The sequence below is a fragment of the Xenopus laevis genome, chromosome 5L, assembly GCF_017654675.1.
Source record: "Xenopus laevis strain J_2021 chromosome 5L, Xenopus_laevis_v10.1, whole genome shotgun sequence".
Classification (NCBI taxonomy): domain Eukaryota; kingdom Metazoa; phylum Chordata; class Amphibia; order Anura; family Pipidae; genus Xenopus; species Xenopus laevis.
This window is the reverse complement of record NC_054379.1, coordinates 114,241,481-114,259,206: the sequence shown is the minus strand read 5'-3', so window position 1 is coordinate 114,259,206 and position 17,726 is coordinate 114,241,481. Positions and strand designations below refer to the sequence as shown.

At 38.6% G+C, this 17,726-nt stretch overlaps 1 protein-coding gene across 1 annotated transcript in view; it reads right to left on the bottom strand.

The window, feature by feature from the left end:
* Window positions 1-16,301, bottom strand: part of atp13a-like.L (ATPase type 13A-like L homeolog) — a 62,620-nt gene extending 46,319 nt beyond the window's left edge. The window contains exon 1 of the mRNA XM_041563310.1: window positions 16,215-16,301. Within this exon, the coding sequence (XP_041419244.1) occupies window positions 16,215-16,277 (63 nt within the window). The 5' untranslated portion in view covers window positions 16,278-16,301. The remainder of the gene's footprint in view (window positions 1-16,214) is intronic.
* Window positions 16,302-17,726: the final 1,425 nt, after the last annotated feature.

Genomic DNA, 17,726 nt, shown 5'->3' with positions numbered 1-17,726 from the left:
TGAGCCTTTTTTGATATCAGTAAGATATGTATCGCTTAAATATTTCTGTTTGGTTTCATGTTATTTAAACTTTTAGGGCAAGTAACACAAAGGGGCAGATTCACTAAGGGTCGAATTTCGAAGTTAAAAATACTTCGAAATTCGACCCTCGAATTGAAATCCTTCGACTTCGAATATCGAAGTCGAAGGATTTAGCGCTAAACGTTCGTTCGATCGATCGAAGGATTTTTCGTTCGATCGAACGATTAAATCCTTCGAATGGAACGATTCGAAGGATTTTAATCCAACGATCGAAGGAAAATCCTTCGATCAAAAAAAGTTTAGCAAACCTATGGGGACCTTCCCCATAGGCTAACATTGACTTCGGTAGGTTTTATCTGCCGAAGTAGGGGGTCGAAGTTTTTTTTAAAGGGAAAGTACTTCGACTATCGAATGGTCGAATAGTCGAACGATTTTTACTTAGAATGCTTCGATTTCGTTCGAATTCGAACGAATTTAACCAATTCGATGGTCGAAGTACCCAAAAAATACTTCGAAATTCGAATTTTTTTCATTCGAATCCTTCACTCGAAGTTAGTGAATCGGCCCCAAAGCATATGGATTGCTTCTCTTCGACTGTAGATTTTATTGAGGCAGAGAGAAGCGGATCAGCTCAAATAAACAGCTTCCTATATCTGCACTGATAAGTACAGTCTCTGTCTGCGTGCAGCTACATGGAGCAGAGACTTGCCTGAAAATGGCTGCTTTCATGTTTTTCAGGCTGATCTCCACTCTGTGTAGCCGCACACTGTCACAAGCTATACTTTTCAGTGCAGATAGAGGAAGAGTTGATTTGAGTTGATCTGCTTCTCTCAAGATTAGTGATGGGCGAATTCGCGGTGAATTTGCGCGTTTTGCCGCCAGCGAATAAATTTGCAAAACGCCCGTGAAAATTCGCGGCAAAAATTTGCCGGCGTCCACAATTTTTTTTCTCGAAAAAACGGCGTCAAAAACGAGAATTTCGTGAATTTTTCGGCGAAGCGAAACGCCGCAAATTCGCCCATCACTACTCAAGATCATTAGAATCTGCAGGCTGTGAGAAGTGTTTCATACACTTCATGTGCCTTTATCCCTGGGAGGCCATTGTTTCTTGTGAAAATGTCAGGCAAGTAATCTTGTTTACACCTTGATAATCTGAACCTTCTGGAAAAATGTAACTGAGAGGCATAGAAACAATACACCTGTGTAATAAAACTTGGCGAAAGCATCATATCACACTTTAATCCTGTACAAACCTAACTAAACTAGGAACAGCTTATCCTCTTCATATACTGAGGCTGGCAGTTCTCTTTCAATACAGCTCTATTTACTTGCTTGGTGAATGCCTGTTTCCTATTAGTTGTGTTACCAAAATGTTAATTACAACTGCCCATCCTTTTTCTAAATCTGCCTACTAATTCTGTGTGCATACCTAAATATAATATTTTACATAATAAAATCAAATGTAATTCAAAGCAATTTTCTAATATACATAAATTAAAACTTTGCAATGTCTTTAAAGCTAATTATAAATGTAATTGTTATTTAAAGCAGTATTATTCATTAATATCAGAGATCACTTCTTCTTTTTTGCCATCAGGGCAAATCAAGTCAATGAGGTTAGTTGGGTTTTTGTACAAAGTACATTTTCCTTTTCTTCATAGACCTTTATGTCAGTGATGTGCTTATGTAATTACACACAAGGTTTACACTCCCTTGTAAAGGACTATGACTTATGTTAAACATAAAAAGAAAATCTAAATAAAAAGAATTGAAAAGGGTGGTGAAAATAAAAGAAAAATAAAGATGATAAGAAAGACCATTAGAAACTCACATGAGATTGAAAAGGGTTAAATAACAACAACAATAAAAGCGAGAGGTTGGTTGGGACAGTTGAGAAAGAAGCGTAGGAAGAATGGTGGAAGGTGTGGGATCTCTACTATGTCCAATAGCTATTTTGTTGATTTGTCTTCCAGCTGAGGCAATATATATCCCTTATCATCTAAGAATTTGATCAGAACTAAAATAGGGCGTTCATGTCTGCATATTGTGTCTGGGAATGTAACACATCAAGGTACATACTGCCATAAATGCCACTCAAAAACTAAGCTAAGAATCTGGTTCTGTTATCATTGAGTTCTGTAAAACTAAAGGCTCACATAGATACTGGTATTTATTTACTTAATTAAGCAATGTTATGCTTACATGGCTAATTTTTTAGGTAAATAGTTTGATGGTGGGTTTTACAACATTTTATGGCTTCCACTAAGATGATATGTTTTAACTGATATGTTCAGGTTTTTTGAGGTTATTTAGTGACTCTTCCATTATTCAAAGTATACAGTCTCTTCATAGGTTCATAATAACAGAGTGGAACCAGGTGCTCAGGCGCTCAAGCATGACAAGAAAAAGGATTTTGTCCCCACCTACACAGAGTTTATACCATTTTGGGATTAAAATGTTTCTAAAAGACCTTGAAGCTTTGTCAGTATTACAAGTCCACACCCTTCTCCATTCTTTTTTTGTGTTGCCTTCTGCTACTTTTTGCTTATTGTTTCTCCTCTCCTTCATTTTTCCCTTTCTCCTTTAATTTCCTTCTCTCTTGCCTTCTATGACACAAGTTCCTACCTCACCTACTGTATACTCCTCTCCATGTGTGCCGCTTTCATATTTCCCATTTTCACTTTTCATCTGATATCCTCACTTGTAACTCGAATGTATTCCTCTCCATTTGTGCTATTTTTCCATCCTCTTCCCATTTTCTCTCCTCATGCTCCATGTTCTTCAGGTACTATTATAGTTAAACTCCACAACTGCAACCCTACTTCTCTTCTCTTTTCTTTTCTATAGGATTTCCTTCTATTTCTTTATATACCTTCTGCATGTAGAAGCACTTTTCCTTTTCTGTCTGCTCCTTGTCCAGTTAATTATCTCCTCAAATGTCACCCTGTCTCTAATCATCATACATTTTTATTTTCTACCCTTCCTTTCTTTTTATCATTATTCCAAGTGCACAGATGTCTTCTGCCATTCCTACTGAAAATACTGTTTTCCCCTTTATTGCTTGTTTTTTTTATTTCTTCCATTCCATTTCCACTTCCACTTCCAGCCTCCATCCTGTCCCTCCAGAGCCCACAAAAGGCAGCAGCAGATCACACCCACTTTTACAACTCAATGTTCACTTTTTAGGCTTCACCTTAAAAGAGAACTAAACATTAAAAATGAATATGGCTAGAAACGCCATATTTTATATACTGAACTTATTGAACTAGTCTAAAGGTTCAGCATCACTAGAGTAGTAAGTAGTAATGATCCAGTCCTTGTCATAGTTTCCCATCTTGGATTTTGTTAGGAGTGTCTGCGACATGCACATGGTCAGGTTGCTTTGAGCAATTGTTGAGAAGCTAAGCTTAGGGATCGTTGCAAGTCATAAAGCAGAAAGTGAAGTTTGCCTGTCATATAAGCTGATGCTACAGGGCTGATTATTACATTCTGATGCCAATTGTCCTGGTTTCGAAGCTGCCATGGAATCTCAATTATTTATTAATCAGCCTTATATTGTGACATTTATATGATATATATTCAGTATATTGTGCATCTGCCCCTAAGCTCTGTAACTTACAGAAGTACAGAGCATAGAAAAGAAGATGCGGAGCTACTGGGGCATCTTTAGAGGCACATATCTTCCTTGCTACATGGCTGTGGTTGCCTTGGGCTGATATATAAGCCCAAAAAATAATGTACAACATTTCTGCCCTACGTCTTTGGTTAAGTTTAGTTTTCCTTTAAAGTGTGTTTTCCCACAGTTGTAACAGAAAACATTGCAGTAGAAACAACATTACGCCAAGTCAAAGTTTGCCACCTGGCCGGTAAATATTATGCTTGATGCCAAGGTCATTTAAAGGGAAGACACATAAAATATAAGGCAGGTATTTTCTTTCCAGAAAATATGTCAATGCTATCCAAGTCTAATAACTCACAATAATATCATATTAAGATGATTCTAAATTCAATAGATAGAAATCTTGATGATTGCTTTGTACAGCATCTTAGATTGCAACAAACTCTGTGCCAATTATTATATTATTTTGTTTGCTTTTTTAGATAGTGAGAGGTAGAGTTTTGTGATTTTTACTCTTAAGGATGAGAATTATTTTTAGTGGTGCTTTGTGGAGTATGCTTTTGTGGAGTATGCTTTTATGGCAAGCAAGGAGTGCTATGTAAGGACATAATATATACATGGGTGTTGACATGTTTTGGTAGCACTCACCGACAGGCACACAGGTGGTGTACATAGCCCCTTTCATCTACTTCCCCAAATCCACCAATACTTTTATGTTCCCTACGTTCATTTTATTTCCTTTTTTTTTTGTCCCATGTCTCCCTCTCTCTTTAATCCCTCCCATTTCTTCCTCATTTAACACTTTTCTCTGCTTTTTATTTCTCATCCCCATCTTTCCTTTCAAGCTCTACTTTTTAACTTTTTCACCCCATTTTGTCCTGCTCTCAATCCAGTGCATCTGACCTCTGCAAAATAATCTACTGAGGGGGCAAGGTGCAATCAATCCCTCCACTCCAGGCCCCCTCCTGGCCTGCTTGCCCACTGTTATGTTTTGGGTAGCCGAGGATGAGTAGAGTATAACAGTGCTTTATTAGCAGAGACTCATGCAAGCATTACACAACAGTAACTTTCACTTTTAAGCTGTCCAGGAAGTATGCACATTATGTCTGAGCACAGTGACATCTACAGGCCATTTGTAGAAACACCACACCCACCTCCTGGCAATCATCATTTATCTATATTTTAAAGTTATGAGAGGGGTTGGGTAGAGGGGCTGCAATGCCCAGGATGCCCTGCGTGTCTCCTGTTTATGATATTGCGCCACTGTCTCCATCCCTCTTTATTCCCATTTTTTCTCTCTCCAAATTTGGTTGTACATGGCCATTTCCCCCTTTGACTCTTTTCAATCTTTTTATTCAATGTATGGGGCATATTGGGAAAAGCTCTGCTCGTTCATCTGACAGCAAAATGAGCTACTAAAGGAGCTGGAACCATGAAAAAAGATTGTGGTTACAGATCAAGCGAGAGAATGTACAATTTTAACATTATGGGGAGTGGGGCATAGCCACTTTAACGCCTATTCGCCCCCTAAAACTTCCTGATGAACGGAGAACAGATGGAAGAAAAGAATATTTGTTTCCATGCTGCTGGCATGAAAAAGATTGCAGGTACAGAAAGAGAGAACATTGGGGGGGGGGGGCATTGACCTTTTGGGCCAGCTACATCTTCCTACTGTGCAGGGCCTGGTTACTCATTGAATGGCAGTTTCTGAGCCCCTAGCACACTAGCAACTTACTAGGTTACCTAATGGTTATTCCTTCCTGCTCCTATAATATAAAATTGCGAGGTTCTGCAGCTAAAGCTGTTTTTAGCAACATCTGGAGGGAAATAAAAAGATGGAAATAACAGCATTTGCACATGACAGGCACAATTGCTGATATCAGCACATCATCTTTATCCTGCAAATCCTGGGGCTCTGTGCTATAAGAAGTGGGAAGGATTGATCAGGAATCATTTCCAGATTCTTCTTTACGTTACAGAGTACCACTCCATCCAGAAGCAGTTTTATTTGAGACCTGACAGCTGAAGGTTGCTTTGTGTACTCCTATCTGCATAAAAATGACAGCACTGCCATAGGCTGAAAACTGTTCCTAAAAGAGACAGCTGTTACCTGTAGCTTGTGTGCCTGAACACAGGAGAGGAGATGCTCAGCTTAAAGCAACATAATAGATAGAGAGTCTCAGGATTATAGAGCTGCACTCAGGTAAAACATACCTTTTACAGCAATCATAATTACATCAACAAACCTACATGCATTTAAGTCCATTTTGTAGTGGCAACTTTATATTAACTGTTGTCCTATCTTTCCAATCTGCCCTACTGTTGTCCTATTCCTTTATTACATAGTTTTTTCTATTGACAATATATAACACAGAAAAGCCTACACTGTTATATTGTATACTGTATACTGTATACTGTATATTTATTCGGAAAGCGAATAAATCTTCACACTGAGAACAATTTTGCCTGTGTCAGTGTTTAGATATTTTGCTATGAAAATTTACACCCCTGGAAAAGTCCCATGTTAACAAAACTGGCCATACAAATCCTGAAATAATTAAAAAGAGAATGCAGTGAATGTCCACTCGACCTATTAAAATGTGGCCACTCTTATGATGAGCCAATCAAACAGCATTACATTGTATGGGTGTAATATAATAAAAGTCACAGTGTGCACCAGGTCTAGTTACCCATAGCAAACATCTGATTGGCTGCTCTGTGCAATTAGACCTGTTGGAAATTTTGTGAGGTTTATTACAAAGCATGTTAAATATGGTGCTCTTAGTTCACATAGGTCAATAAATAAACAGTCCAACAGTAATGTCTCATGAACTTTTATGATCCTGTACAACGCAGATCTGACTCAATCAGACTACAGCCGTCAGAAATTTTTTTTACTGGCACACCTTGGGTTGGCCCAGAATTAAAGCTGATGTCATTTGAACATTTACTGCATCACTTTTTTGTGGCTTTTTTAGTAAAAATAAATAAAATGTTATTACATTAAAGGGATACTGTTTTCAAAACACATCAGTTAATAGTGCTGCTCCAGCAGACTTCTGCACTGAATTCCTTTTTTCAAAAGAGGAAACAGATTTTTTTAAATTTGAAATCTGACATGGGGCTAGACATATTGTCAGTTTCCCAGCTGCCCTCAGACATGTGACGTGCTCTGATAAACATACAAAATATGTATTCCTAATGAAATGCTTAAAAGTATGTAAGGTATCTCTAAACCTATTATGTGACTACCAGAGCTTTTTTGGTGTAATATGGGTATATATAATATACATTTATTTATTTTGGGATAGTTTTTCTGTAGGAACCTATACCTATTTTTGAGACAGGGGTTCTATTGTAAATAGAAAATCTGGGGGGACGTTTGGCATCTAAAGCAATTTAAATCTATACAGTCTGTGCATGAAGTGCTACTGGATTTGCCTGCCAGTGAGTTACACCCATAGAGCTTACAATCTAAGCTCTGGTGTGCAAGATCAATATGTTGGAATACTAAAAACAATGTGCTTACTTTTTCAAGTCCTTTTTGAATGTAATAATTTAAATATTATATTGTTAAATATAACTAACGCAGAGTACCATTAAATAGTTAAGCAGTAATAAATTGCATTATTACGTTACTCACTCTTGTTATGGTCTTGAAACATTTATGGCAGTGTTGTGAATGCAAGCTTTAGTAAGAATAATGAGAAGCTGGTGGTCACTGCTTTTAAATGACCAGAATGGATTTATATGAATTTTCATATAGTGCAATGTAAAATGAGAATGGATTTATATGAATTTTCATATAGTGCAATGTAACACTGCACTGGTGTGGTAGCTGCGGGAACACTACTACATTTATATAAATAAGCTGCTATGTAGCCAGGGGCAGCCATTCAAATTTTAATTGGGCAGTATATTTGCAGTTTATTGTGTTTATTAAGGAAAAATGGGAAAAAGTTGGAGATTTTGGGTAACTTGGTAGAACACACAACACAGGCACCTTTGTTGGCAAAAGGCTTAGTTTAACCTCATGGAACTCTTTGATGATTGTAAATGCTACTGTATTTATTGAGTATGTGACTCATAATATCCCATCTGGGTCTGGGGCTGCCTAAGGCAATTGTATTCTCTACAATTAAAGAGCCGAACTTCAGGTTCAAAAACTGGAAATTCTGCTCTTACATTTACCAGGGAAGAGTCACCTAAGGCAAGTTTTTCAGTTTGTGTGATGGCCGAAACTATGTTGACTCCATGCTTTGCCCCACCTGGAATTATACCACCCCCTAGAGTTAATCCATTTGTAATCTAGCTAAATTAAAAGCCTAATAGACTGCAAATGGACCCTTATTAAACACTGATAAAGGGTGAGTTAATACCCTAAACCTTGTGAACACTGACCTAATCTGATTTACATGTTTACACTTTAACACTTTAACACACTTTGGAAGGCAGCATTTTCTATATTAGAATAGTCTGACTAGGGAAGTAGTCAGTGGATTTCTGTGTTTCCTTAATCTGTTTGTAGTATAAAACACAAATGGGCACCTGCAAGGGAAGGCTTTTACAAGGGTGGGGGTGCACTTACAAGGCCTTCAGTTGTGCGATTCAAGCAAAATGCAAAGGGAGCCTTGTATTTTATGCCAGGCTAAAGTTGGTGTTGGACAAAAGGTTTATTTGTACATCATACAAATAGGTGAAACCTGCAAATTGGTAGATATATTAGTATAGATCAGCACAAGAATGTGCAAATTCATTGTATATGACCTTCAAATGGGAAAAATTCTGGGCCCATTTTTGTACATTGGGCTGAGCTTAACAATTGTTAATGAGAGGAGTACTCAGGGCCTCCAGCTGGTTTCTTCAATTCTATGCAGTGATACATTTCTCCGGTTCCACAGTTTAGGGAAATATGGACACAAGAGAAGAGGCAGAGAGGCATGGCAAGGAGAACTCTAGCATGTTCTGCTTTTTATTCTGTGTTTGTGTATGTCTGTATATGTAGGTGTGTGTGCATTAGGGATGTAGCGATCTGTTCGCCGGCGAACTAGTTCGCGCGAACTTCGACTGTTCGCGTCCGCCGCAAGTTCGCGAACGTCGCGCGATGTTCGCCAATAGGCGTTCGCGTCAAAATCGTTCGACCATTCGACCATTCGATCGCTAAAATCGAACGATTTTCGTTCGATTTTCGGATGTTCGAAGTTCGCGAACAGTTCGCGAACTGTTCGCAGTTTTTGCCGGTGTTCGCGAACGGCGTTCGCGAACACATACTCGGCGGTTCGCTACATCCCTAGTGTGCATATGCATTGTTCTCCCAAGGTACTTTTAGCTGGGTGCTGCACCAGACAACTCTTGTAAGTTGCCCCAGTTCTGCTTCCACCTTACTGATAAATACAATGCACCTCATAACCTGCCCCAATGTCCTCACCTGCCGTACAGGAGATGGTAGAACTGCACACTTCTGAAACTTTACTTTAATCTTTATCTGCAGAAGCACAGTCCTTCTGTAAAAAGTTTTCCCATGACTATGGGTGAGGTTGGTGCAGGCATTGAATGCCTCATGAATCAAATATATGTCTATCTTTCTCCTACCCGGCTATTTTTTTCCTCCACATATTAAAGGGGTTGTTCACCTTCCAACACTTTTTTTCAGTTCAGTTGGTTTCAGATAGTTCACCAGAAATAAAGACTTTTTCCAATTACTTTCTATTTTCTATGTATGACTGTTTTTCTGATATTAAAGTGTAAAGCTGCTCGTGGGGGGGGAGGGTTGTCGACTTACCCTGGTGGTCTAGTGGTGCGGCGGGGAGGCCTGCCGCGCCATCAGCGGGGACGCCCGCCGCGCCGTTCTTCTTCTTCCTTTGCGCTTGTTCCTTTCATAAGAATCAAGATTTGTTGTTCTGTTTTAAAACCCCATTAAAGGAGAAGGAACAGTATCTATTAAAGGGGAACTAAAGTCTAAAATAGAATAATGCTAGAAATGCTGTATTTTGTATGCTAAACATAAGCATGAACTTACTCCACCAGTAAACTGATACAGAAGCTGATACAGCAAGACTAATTAATAATCATAATATGCAGGCTGCACTGGGTCCTGTGTTGTCATGTAATCTAATGTGGATTTTATAGTTTTTGGATTGTTTAATACAAACTTTCTCCAACTCTGCAGAACCAGTGGCTGCAGCAAAATAATCCTTCAATCAGAGTCCCAGTTTATCTGTTTAAATCTGGCTCCGTGATCTTTGTTCCTGCCACTGGAGTTGGAAACTCTAGCATGTTCTGCTTTTTATTCTGTGTTTGTGTATGTCTGTATATGAAGGTGTGTGTGGAGTTGGAAACCTTAAAGGGGATGTAAAGGCAAAAATAAAATCCAATGAGAATCTCTACACAGTCGCCGATTGCTCTACATGGAAAACAAACAAATCTGCTTGAGTTCTGCATGACTGGGAAGTAAGGTGGGGGGAGGGTTGCCCCCTGCTGTTCGTAAGTATGATTGTTTCCCTGCAGAGCAGTTAGGGACCATCTGAAGTTTCCTATCCACAGCAGACAGAGCAAGGAAAGGAAGGGTGAATTTCACTGCATACACTTAGGTTTCTCATAAGAATGGTACACATTTTACATACCCTTTAAAGAAGAAAGAAATACACTGTGGTGTAAACTTACTAGCAACACCCCTGTGACACAAGTCATTAACTTGACTTAAATAAAAAGCATACCTCTTCTTTAAAAACTAAAATGTGCCAGAGAGCTTATTTGCAGAGTGTAGCATTGCCCTGATATCTTCAGGTGTCCCTTGTGCAGCCATAGACTTAGTACATACACAGTATACTGTATATATTTATTTTCTTTCTTTATTGCAGATTAGGCTTGGCTGAATGCTAAATCTGTAAAACTGGTTTGACTTTGGTTCAGCTACATCCCAACCCAAATCCTAAAATCAGTTCTACATTAATATTTATAGCTGAAGCCTAAATTGCTGCTTGTATGATTACCTATATGATGATAAATCATTCCATCAGGCATTGACAGCAGAAAGCCAAGAGTTTTTATTTGCCAATGTTTTTATAGTGCAGCATAAAATAGTATAGTGAGTCTGAATTTAGAGTTTAACTATGAAACTGTAAGAGATGTGGTGATTTTATAGATCTTAAAGCTAACATTCTTTTTTAGAAGTTATACCAAGGGCCTGTTCTGCACCCTGCTAATGCACATAGGTTATTTTAGGAAATAATCCCATCGCAGGTCCGCCGCAATTAAAATGGTTGTCTCCACCTGTCCTTGTTATTCTGCCAAGGTGTCTGCATTTACGCATGCAAGCAATTACTACTGTGTTTGAATAACAATTAATAAGCTCTCTGAGGGTGGTGGCTCTTCTTTGGGCGACTAATCTCCCCGAAATGCCTTCCCACCGGCAAGAATACAGATAGCCGGTTGGAAGGCATACGAATCGCTTCAGATTTCCGAAGTCGCCCGAAGTATCCTTGTGACTTCAGGCGACTTTGGAAATGTACGTATGCCATCCCGCCAGCGATTCATATTCTTGCCGGCGGAAAGGCATTTGGGGAGATTAGTCGCCCGAAGTAGAGGAGATTTGACGCTGAGTGAAACTTCACGTGTGCCACCAGACTGAGGGTTTTTCCTTGCAGTTGGGCCACTTTAAGGGGGTTATTTATTAAAGGTTGAGTTGTGTTTTTCCCAAAAAAATTTAGTTTTTTGAGGGTAGTTTCAATAAAAACTAAAATCTTTGGGATACAAAAACCTTTTCTAGCGCAGAGAGCCCCCTCTGTGCCCCCTTCGGCGATCTTTAGGTAAGTGCGACGGGTGCAAGGGGGCAGCATTTCCAACACCGCCACTGAAGTGCGCCTGTTTTTAGCCTTCATGATTTTCAGGTTTCTCTTAGTGGTTTGTGCTCATAAACTTGATCAATTCAAGGTAGTCAAGGTTTTTTTTTGCCGATAACTCGATGAATTAGAGTATTCAAGTTTTTTCCCCTCTGATTGCATTCAATCGAGTTTTTTACATTTGGGTTTTTTCATAAATAAGCAAACATTTGAGATGTTAGTTTATTTAAGGTAGAAAAAACTTCACAAACGTAACCTTTGATAAATAACCCCCTAAAGTAGCATATAACTTAGTCAGTTAGTGGTTGCGTGTCTGCCATGTTCTAGGCAACAACTATCATTGGCACTCCATGTATCAAACAACTGCAAAACACCATCTAAATACAGAACAAAGTTTAAAAGAACTCCTGGAACCAAGGAAAAATAAAATAAAAACTCATCTATGATTTCACATGGTCCTTACTACTGTTTTATTACTACTTATTACCACCGTCTTAAATTAACATGGTGGCCTTCATTTAAACAAGATGTCAAAAATTTTGTTAATTCTTGCCCTATCAGTCAGAGGTCAAAGTCTTCTAGAAACCTGTCACAAGGATTGCTAAGGCCATTGCCTATTCCCGACAGACCCTGGTCCCATCTGTCTATGGATTTTGTTGTTGACCTCCCTTCATCTCAAGGGAAAACTGTGATTTGGGTGGTGGTAGATAGGTTCAGCAAAATGAGTCATTTCATTTCCCTCCCACACCTCCCATCTGCTAAGACTTTGGTTTAGTTAACTTTTTCAAGTTACATGGTTTTCCAGTCAATATTCTTTCTGACAGAGGGGTACAGTTTGTTTTTAAGTTTTGGCGAGCATTCTGCCCTTTGGTTGGGATTGATCTGTCATTCTCTACTGCATACCACCCTCAAACCAATGGTCAGACTGAGAAGGTTAATCAGTCCCTTGAGCAATTCTTAAGGTGTGATGTTTCTGACAACCAATCCTCATGGGCTGAACTATTTCACTGGGCAGAATTTGCTTATAATAACGCAACTCATGGTTCTACTGATTAATCTCCATTTTTTATTGTTAATGGTTTACATCCCGAAGCATTTTCTTTTTCTGGTTCATTATCCTCTGTACCCTTTGTCAATTCTTCTGTCAAATAATTTGCCAAGATCTGGTCCGGGGTGCACAATTCCCTTTCAGCAGCTACGGCTGCTCAAAAAAGGACAGCTGATAGGTCTCGTAGGGAAGCACCCAAATATCAGGTAGGAGACCTGATTTGGTTATCCACAAAAGTCCTCCCCCAGTGTTGTTGGAGGGTCAGCCCGAATTTGTGGTCCAAGAGCTCCTTGACTTGTGCAGGGTAACTTGCAATATCTTGTGCATTGGAAGGTTTACGGTCCTGAGGAGAATTCTTGGGTTCATGTTTGTGATATAAGGGCTGATCGTCTCAGGAAACAATTCCACCTTAAATTTCCTGAGAAACCTGGGGGTCCGGTGGCCCCTCCTCGAGGGGGGGGTAATGTAACAACTTACCACCCTGGTGGTCTAGTGGTGCGGCGGGGACCAGTCGTGCTGGTGTGATGACGCCAGCGTGCAATGGCGCGAAATTTAAACATTTTTAAAGAGACAAATTGTATTTTGTGATTGCCCGTTATAGGATCATTCCTAGTGAGTTCCTGGTGCTTCTGTATTTGAATTCCTGTCTGATATCTGATACCTGTTGTGACCCCTGCCTGTTTTGAGGATTCTGACTTCTGTATCCTAACCCCTGTCTGGTAAACAACTCTTCTGTATCCGTATCCCTTCTGATTGATCTCCTGGTTTGACTTTTGCCTGTCTGACTCCGCTTGTATTCTGCCTGCCCTGACCCGGCCTGGTTTGACTACGCCAACTGTTTACGCCTTGTACTGTGACCTTCTGCCCAAAAGACTTTGCTTTACCATCGTGCCCCTTTGCTCGTCCAGAACCCTTCGCTTGGCACGTCTCTTAATAATACCTGGCGGCATCCGATTAGCCGAGAGCTCCTCCCGAGGTGAAAGGCTGCTGTTAAAGGCAGAAGCAAGAGCCGTGAACAGGGTGCTTAGCATTGGTTCTGGATATAGGGTGCCGACCGTGACACCTGTAAACTGTTCTAAATTGATGCAGAATCCCTGAGTTTTATTAAAGGTAGCTGTTACAACTGATACAATAGTTGCTAATACTCCAGAGATGCTGCTCAAAAATGTATTAAATAAATGTTGCAAAATTGTAACAGTTTAAAGCCTGCACCTGAATTACTGAATTGCCAAACTGAAACACCACAGACAGGAACATTAAATACAGAAGTACAATGGACGTGCGACTGATCTGGACAAGTTAGCTACAAACATATAAAAGAAAGAGGATTGATCAATACACATTCCCTGTTTCACTAGTCATTTAGTATCTATGCAAGTGCATGTATATACAAAAATGGGGGTTTTTAGTTAGTTGTGATCATAAAATTGACAAGCCAACAACACACCAAGTCAAGGTAAACCCACATGATGGTCCTTTTATATAGAATCTCAAGATGCTTTCAGATATAAAGGCTAAAGTTTGCCCTGATTCCCCCTCTGACCTGATTGTTTGTAATGATAGCTGTGCTGCTTAGAAGGAATTCTGTCTGTTGCAAAGCAATTTTCATACTTTCAGGCAGTGGAGCAGGACCTGAAAATTCCTCCTATGTAGCACAGCCAGTGGCCATCAGAACATCATTACGAAAAGCTATCAGGTCAGAGGTGGTAGAGGGTTTTACACTGATTAGTGTTTGTGCCTTACTTCTTGTGATGGTTCCATGGATGCTCCATCTCTGGCACCCTGTAAATATCCAATGTATTGTAAAGTATGGGAATCACTCACGACAGCAGATTAACTGCAATTATGCTGTTTATTGTGTCACCGCACGACATGTTTCGGACCTATTGGCCCTTTTTCAACACTTGTGGTGATACAATAAACAGCATAATTGCAGTTAATCTGCTGTCGTGAGTGATTCCCATACTTTACAATACATAGGTCAGAGGTGGTAACAGGACAATCTTGTCTTTATAGCCCTTATTTATGAAACGGTGCAATATTTTTAAAGCAAGTAATTTGGAGATGCAAAAATAAGCATAAGAATCAATTTGTTGTTCTGTTTTAAAACCCCATTAAAGGAGAAGCAACAGTATGTATTAAAGGGGAACTAAAGTCTAAAATAGAATAATGCTAGAAATGCTGTATTTTGTATACTAAACATAAGCATGAACTTATGTATGAGTAAACATGTAGCAAGGTGGCATTAAATACAGCAAAAAAGGTGGCATTAAAACACAGCAAGTAATGATAAGCAAATGTATTCATCAGGTATGGATTTGCCAGAAAGAAACACTGCAAAAAAACACCCTTCAGTGCATTTGCCATGAGAAAAAACTTGAGAAAAAAATGCCATTAATGCATTTGGAGTGAGAAAAAGCCCTCCCTGACTTTAATGCATTTGGTGAATGACTTCAAAGTATTATGCTTGGAAAAAAATGCCCATTGACCTGTGTTTTTCCAAATACTCATCATTAACAGCGACTGAATTTGTCCCTTTGATTCAATAGATCATGTCAAGTCTGAGTGGGTGTAATATAATGGAGTAAACTTCAGTGTCTGGCATAAAAAATATACACAATTTAATAAATAGCACAAACAGCTCTTTGTGATTTGCATTAGTTGCAAGTGTGAGTTAAGTAGATATTTAAAATGTTTTTTTTGCTTTTGAAAATTTGCAAAGTCTTGTGTACAAAACTTGGGGACATATTTACTAAGCTTCGAAAATTATGCCCCATAGTCTTCAATAGGAGAAAAAAATGTTGCGCATGAAAAACTGCATTGGAATCAGCAGCTGAAGGGGTTTAAGATTAGTTTTATCAAGAATATGGCAGTGTATTTTTCATTATGTAGTAGATCAGAGAGCAAAAACAAAGATATATCCTATTATGTTTCAACAGTATGAATGGGGAAATCAACTTTTTTTAAAGGGGATCACGGTAAACTGTCTCAACCTGGCGAATAAATTCGCCCATCACTACTTCTAATAAAACCTACAAAATATAGAAATGAGATATATATATATATATATAAGATTTCACTCAATTTATATATTAATTAAATATATTTAATAATATATATATAAAAAAATATATATATATATATATATGTGTATGAAATCTGTTATCCAGTAACTCGTTATCCAGAAAGTTCCATATAATGGTAAAGCCATCTCCCATAGACTCTATTTTAAACAAATAATGAGAATGATTTAATTTTTCTCTGTAATAATAAAATGGTAACTTGTACTCGATCCCAGCTAAGTTTTCATTAATCCATATTGGAGGCAACACAATCCTATTATTTTTAATTAATGTTTAAATTGTTTTTTTTAGAAGACTTGAGGTGTGGTGATCTAAATTACGAAAAGACCCCATATCCAGAAAAGCCCAGGTTCCAAGCATTCTGGATAATAGGTGCCATACCTGTATATTCTACTGTGCTCCACATTTCAAATATGTGAATTATAAATAGTCTAAGTTTGTGCATGCCTTTGAAGATCTGAATTTGTGTACCATCCATGAAACCTCCTGCCTTTCCCAGTTTTTCATACATTGCTTTAATTAGAATAATACATAACCCAATATTCGTATAGTATGAAGACATTGATTATGATGTGTAAAGAGAACAAATACTTAAAACTTACCATTTCATTTTCCATTCCTTCATTGAGCAATGTCTTGTAGCCATCTTCATTGGCGTCCCCCATTTGAATCTGAGCAGACAAAAGAAATATCCGAAGAAATAGCTTCACTTCGAGGTTCAGATGATTTGCCTTCTTGCGTTAGTCTATTTATAGAGAATGTCTCAGCAACACACCTTTTCGTATTAACATTTAGCATTTTCTGCCATTTATTAGGTCATCAAGCAGGAGAGACACTTGGCATAATGACTTATCTAACCACCTGCCAAATTTGGCTACATACCAAACACAGCTGCCAAAAATATACATGTTGAAATAATTAGGTAATTGAGAGCCAAGTTAAGAACACCAGAATCTATGGAATATGCCAACAATTAAGGGTATGTTGTTAAGCAGGTAAGGGTTTGTGTTTTATGGTTTGTGTGTATACTTTCCTTTATTAAAAGGCTATTAATGCCAGAAAAATTAAAATGCCTTAATTGCAAAATTGAAAATTGGGAAGATAAGAGGGGTCGTTATCAATCTGTGTTTTTCTGTTTACTCATGATTTAAAGTAGAAGGAAAGTTTGTTAGGCACCCTCAAGTGATTTTATTGACTTACCTGAAAACCTGGAGCAGTGCTCCTACCGGCGGAAAACTGCCCGGGGTTATATTAGCATGCATCACAGAGAGATCTTCTTCTGGCGTCGTCTTCAGGCAAACTAGTGTGCAGTAGAACGAAATAGACAAATTTTCTGTTAGAGTTCAGGTTTTCGTTCTACAGCGCATGCGAAACCGCGTGAAGAAAGAGAAAACAGGAAGAAGATCTCTCCCAGGTGCTCACTGGTATAACCCCGGGCCGGTGCAGTTTTCTGCTGATAGGAGCACCGGCCCAGGGTTTCAGGTAAGTCAATACAATCACTGGGGGTGCCTAACATTTGGGACCCCCAAGTGCTAAAAGACTGATCTTCTCCTTTAAAAGGATTTACTCCATCACTAAAAATTCGAGGTTTTTTTTGTTCACTAAAAATTCGAATTTTATGGCCAAAAATAACGCAAATCTTTCTTGTTTTTGGCATTCGGACTTTAATAAATAACCCCCTATATGTGCATGATAGAAACATTTTGCTATTTGCAATTTTACACACTATTTGATTAGGTTTAACTGCAGTAACACTATAGGGCATATTTTTGTGTTTTTGACTATACAGCAAGGGACCAGTAGTTAATCTAGTGACCAGTAAAACAGCCTGTTAACATAATTATTATTATTCTTTATTTAACATCTGAAGAATATGCCAAGTATTCTCTCCTGGAATGCCTGCTCTTTGAATGACTCAGCAACTCTTAGCATAATCATTGTAGTTAATACATTTGATCTATAATTTTGAACACCTGTGCATATTTTTTACCCTCTGTATCTCTCTGTGGGCCAGATTCAATTCAGTGAGAAAAGGGTTTATCACGTGAAAACTCATGGACGAGATTCAATTTGAGATGCAATTCAATTCAGAAAAACTTCTCTTACTGTTTATC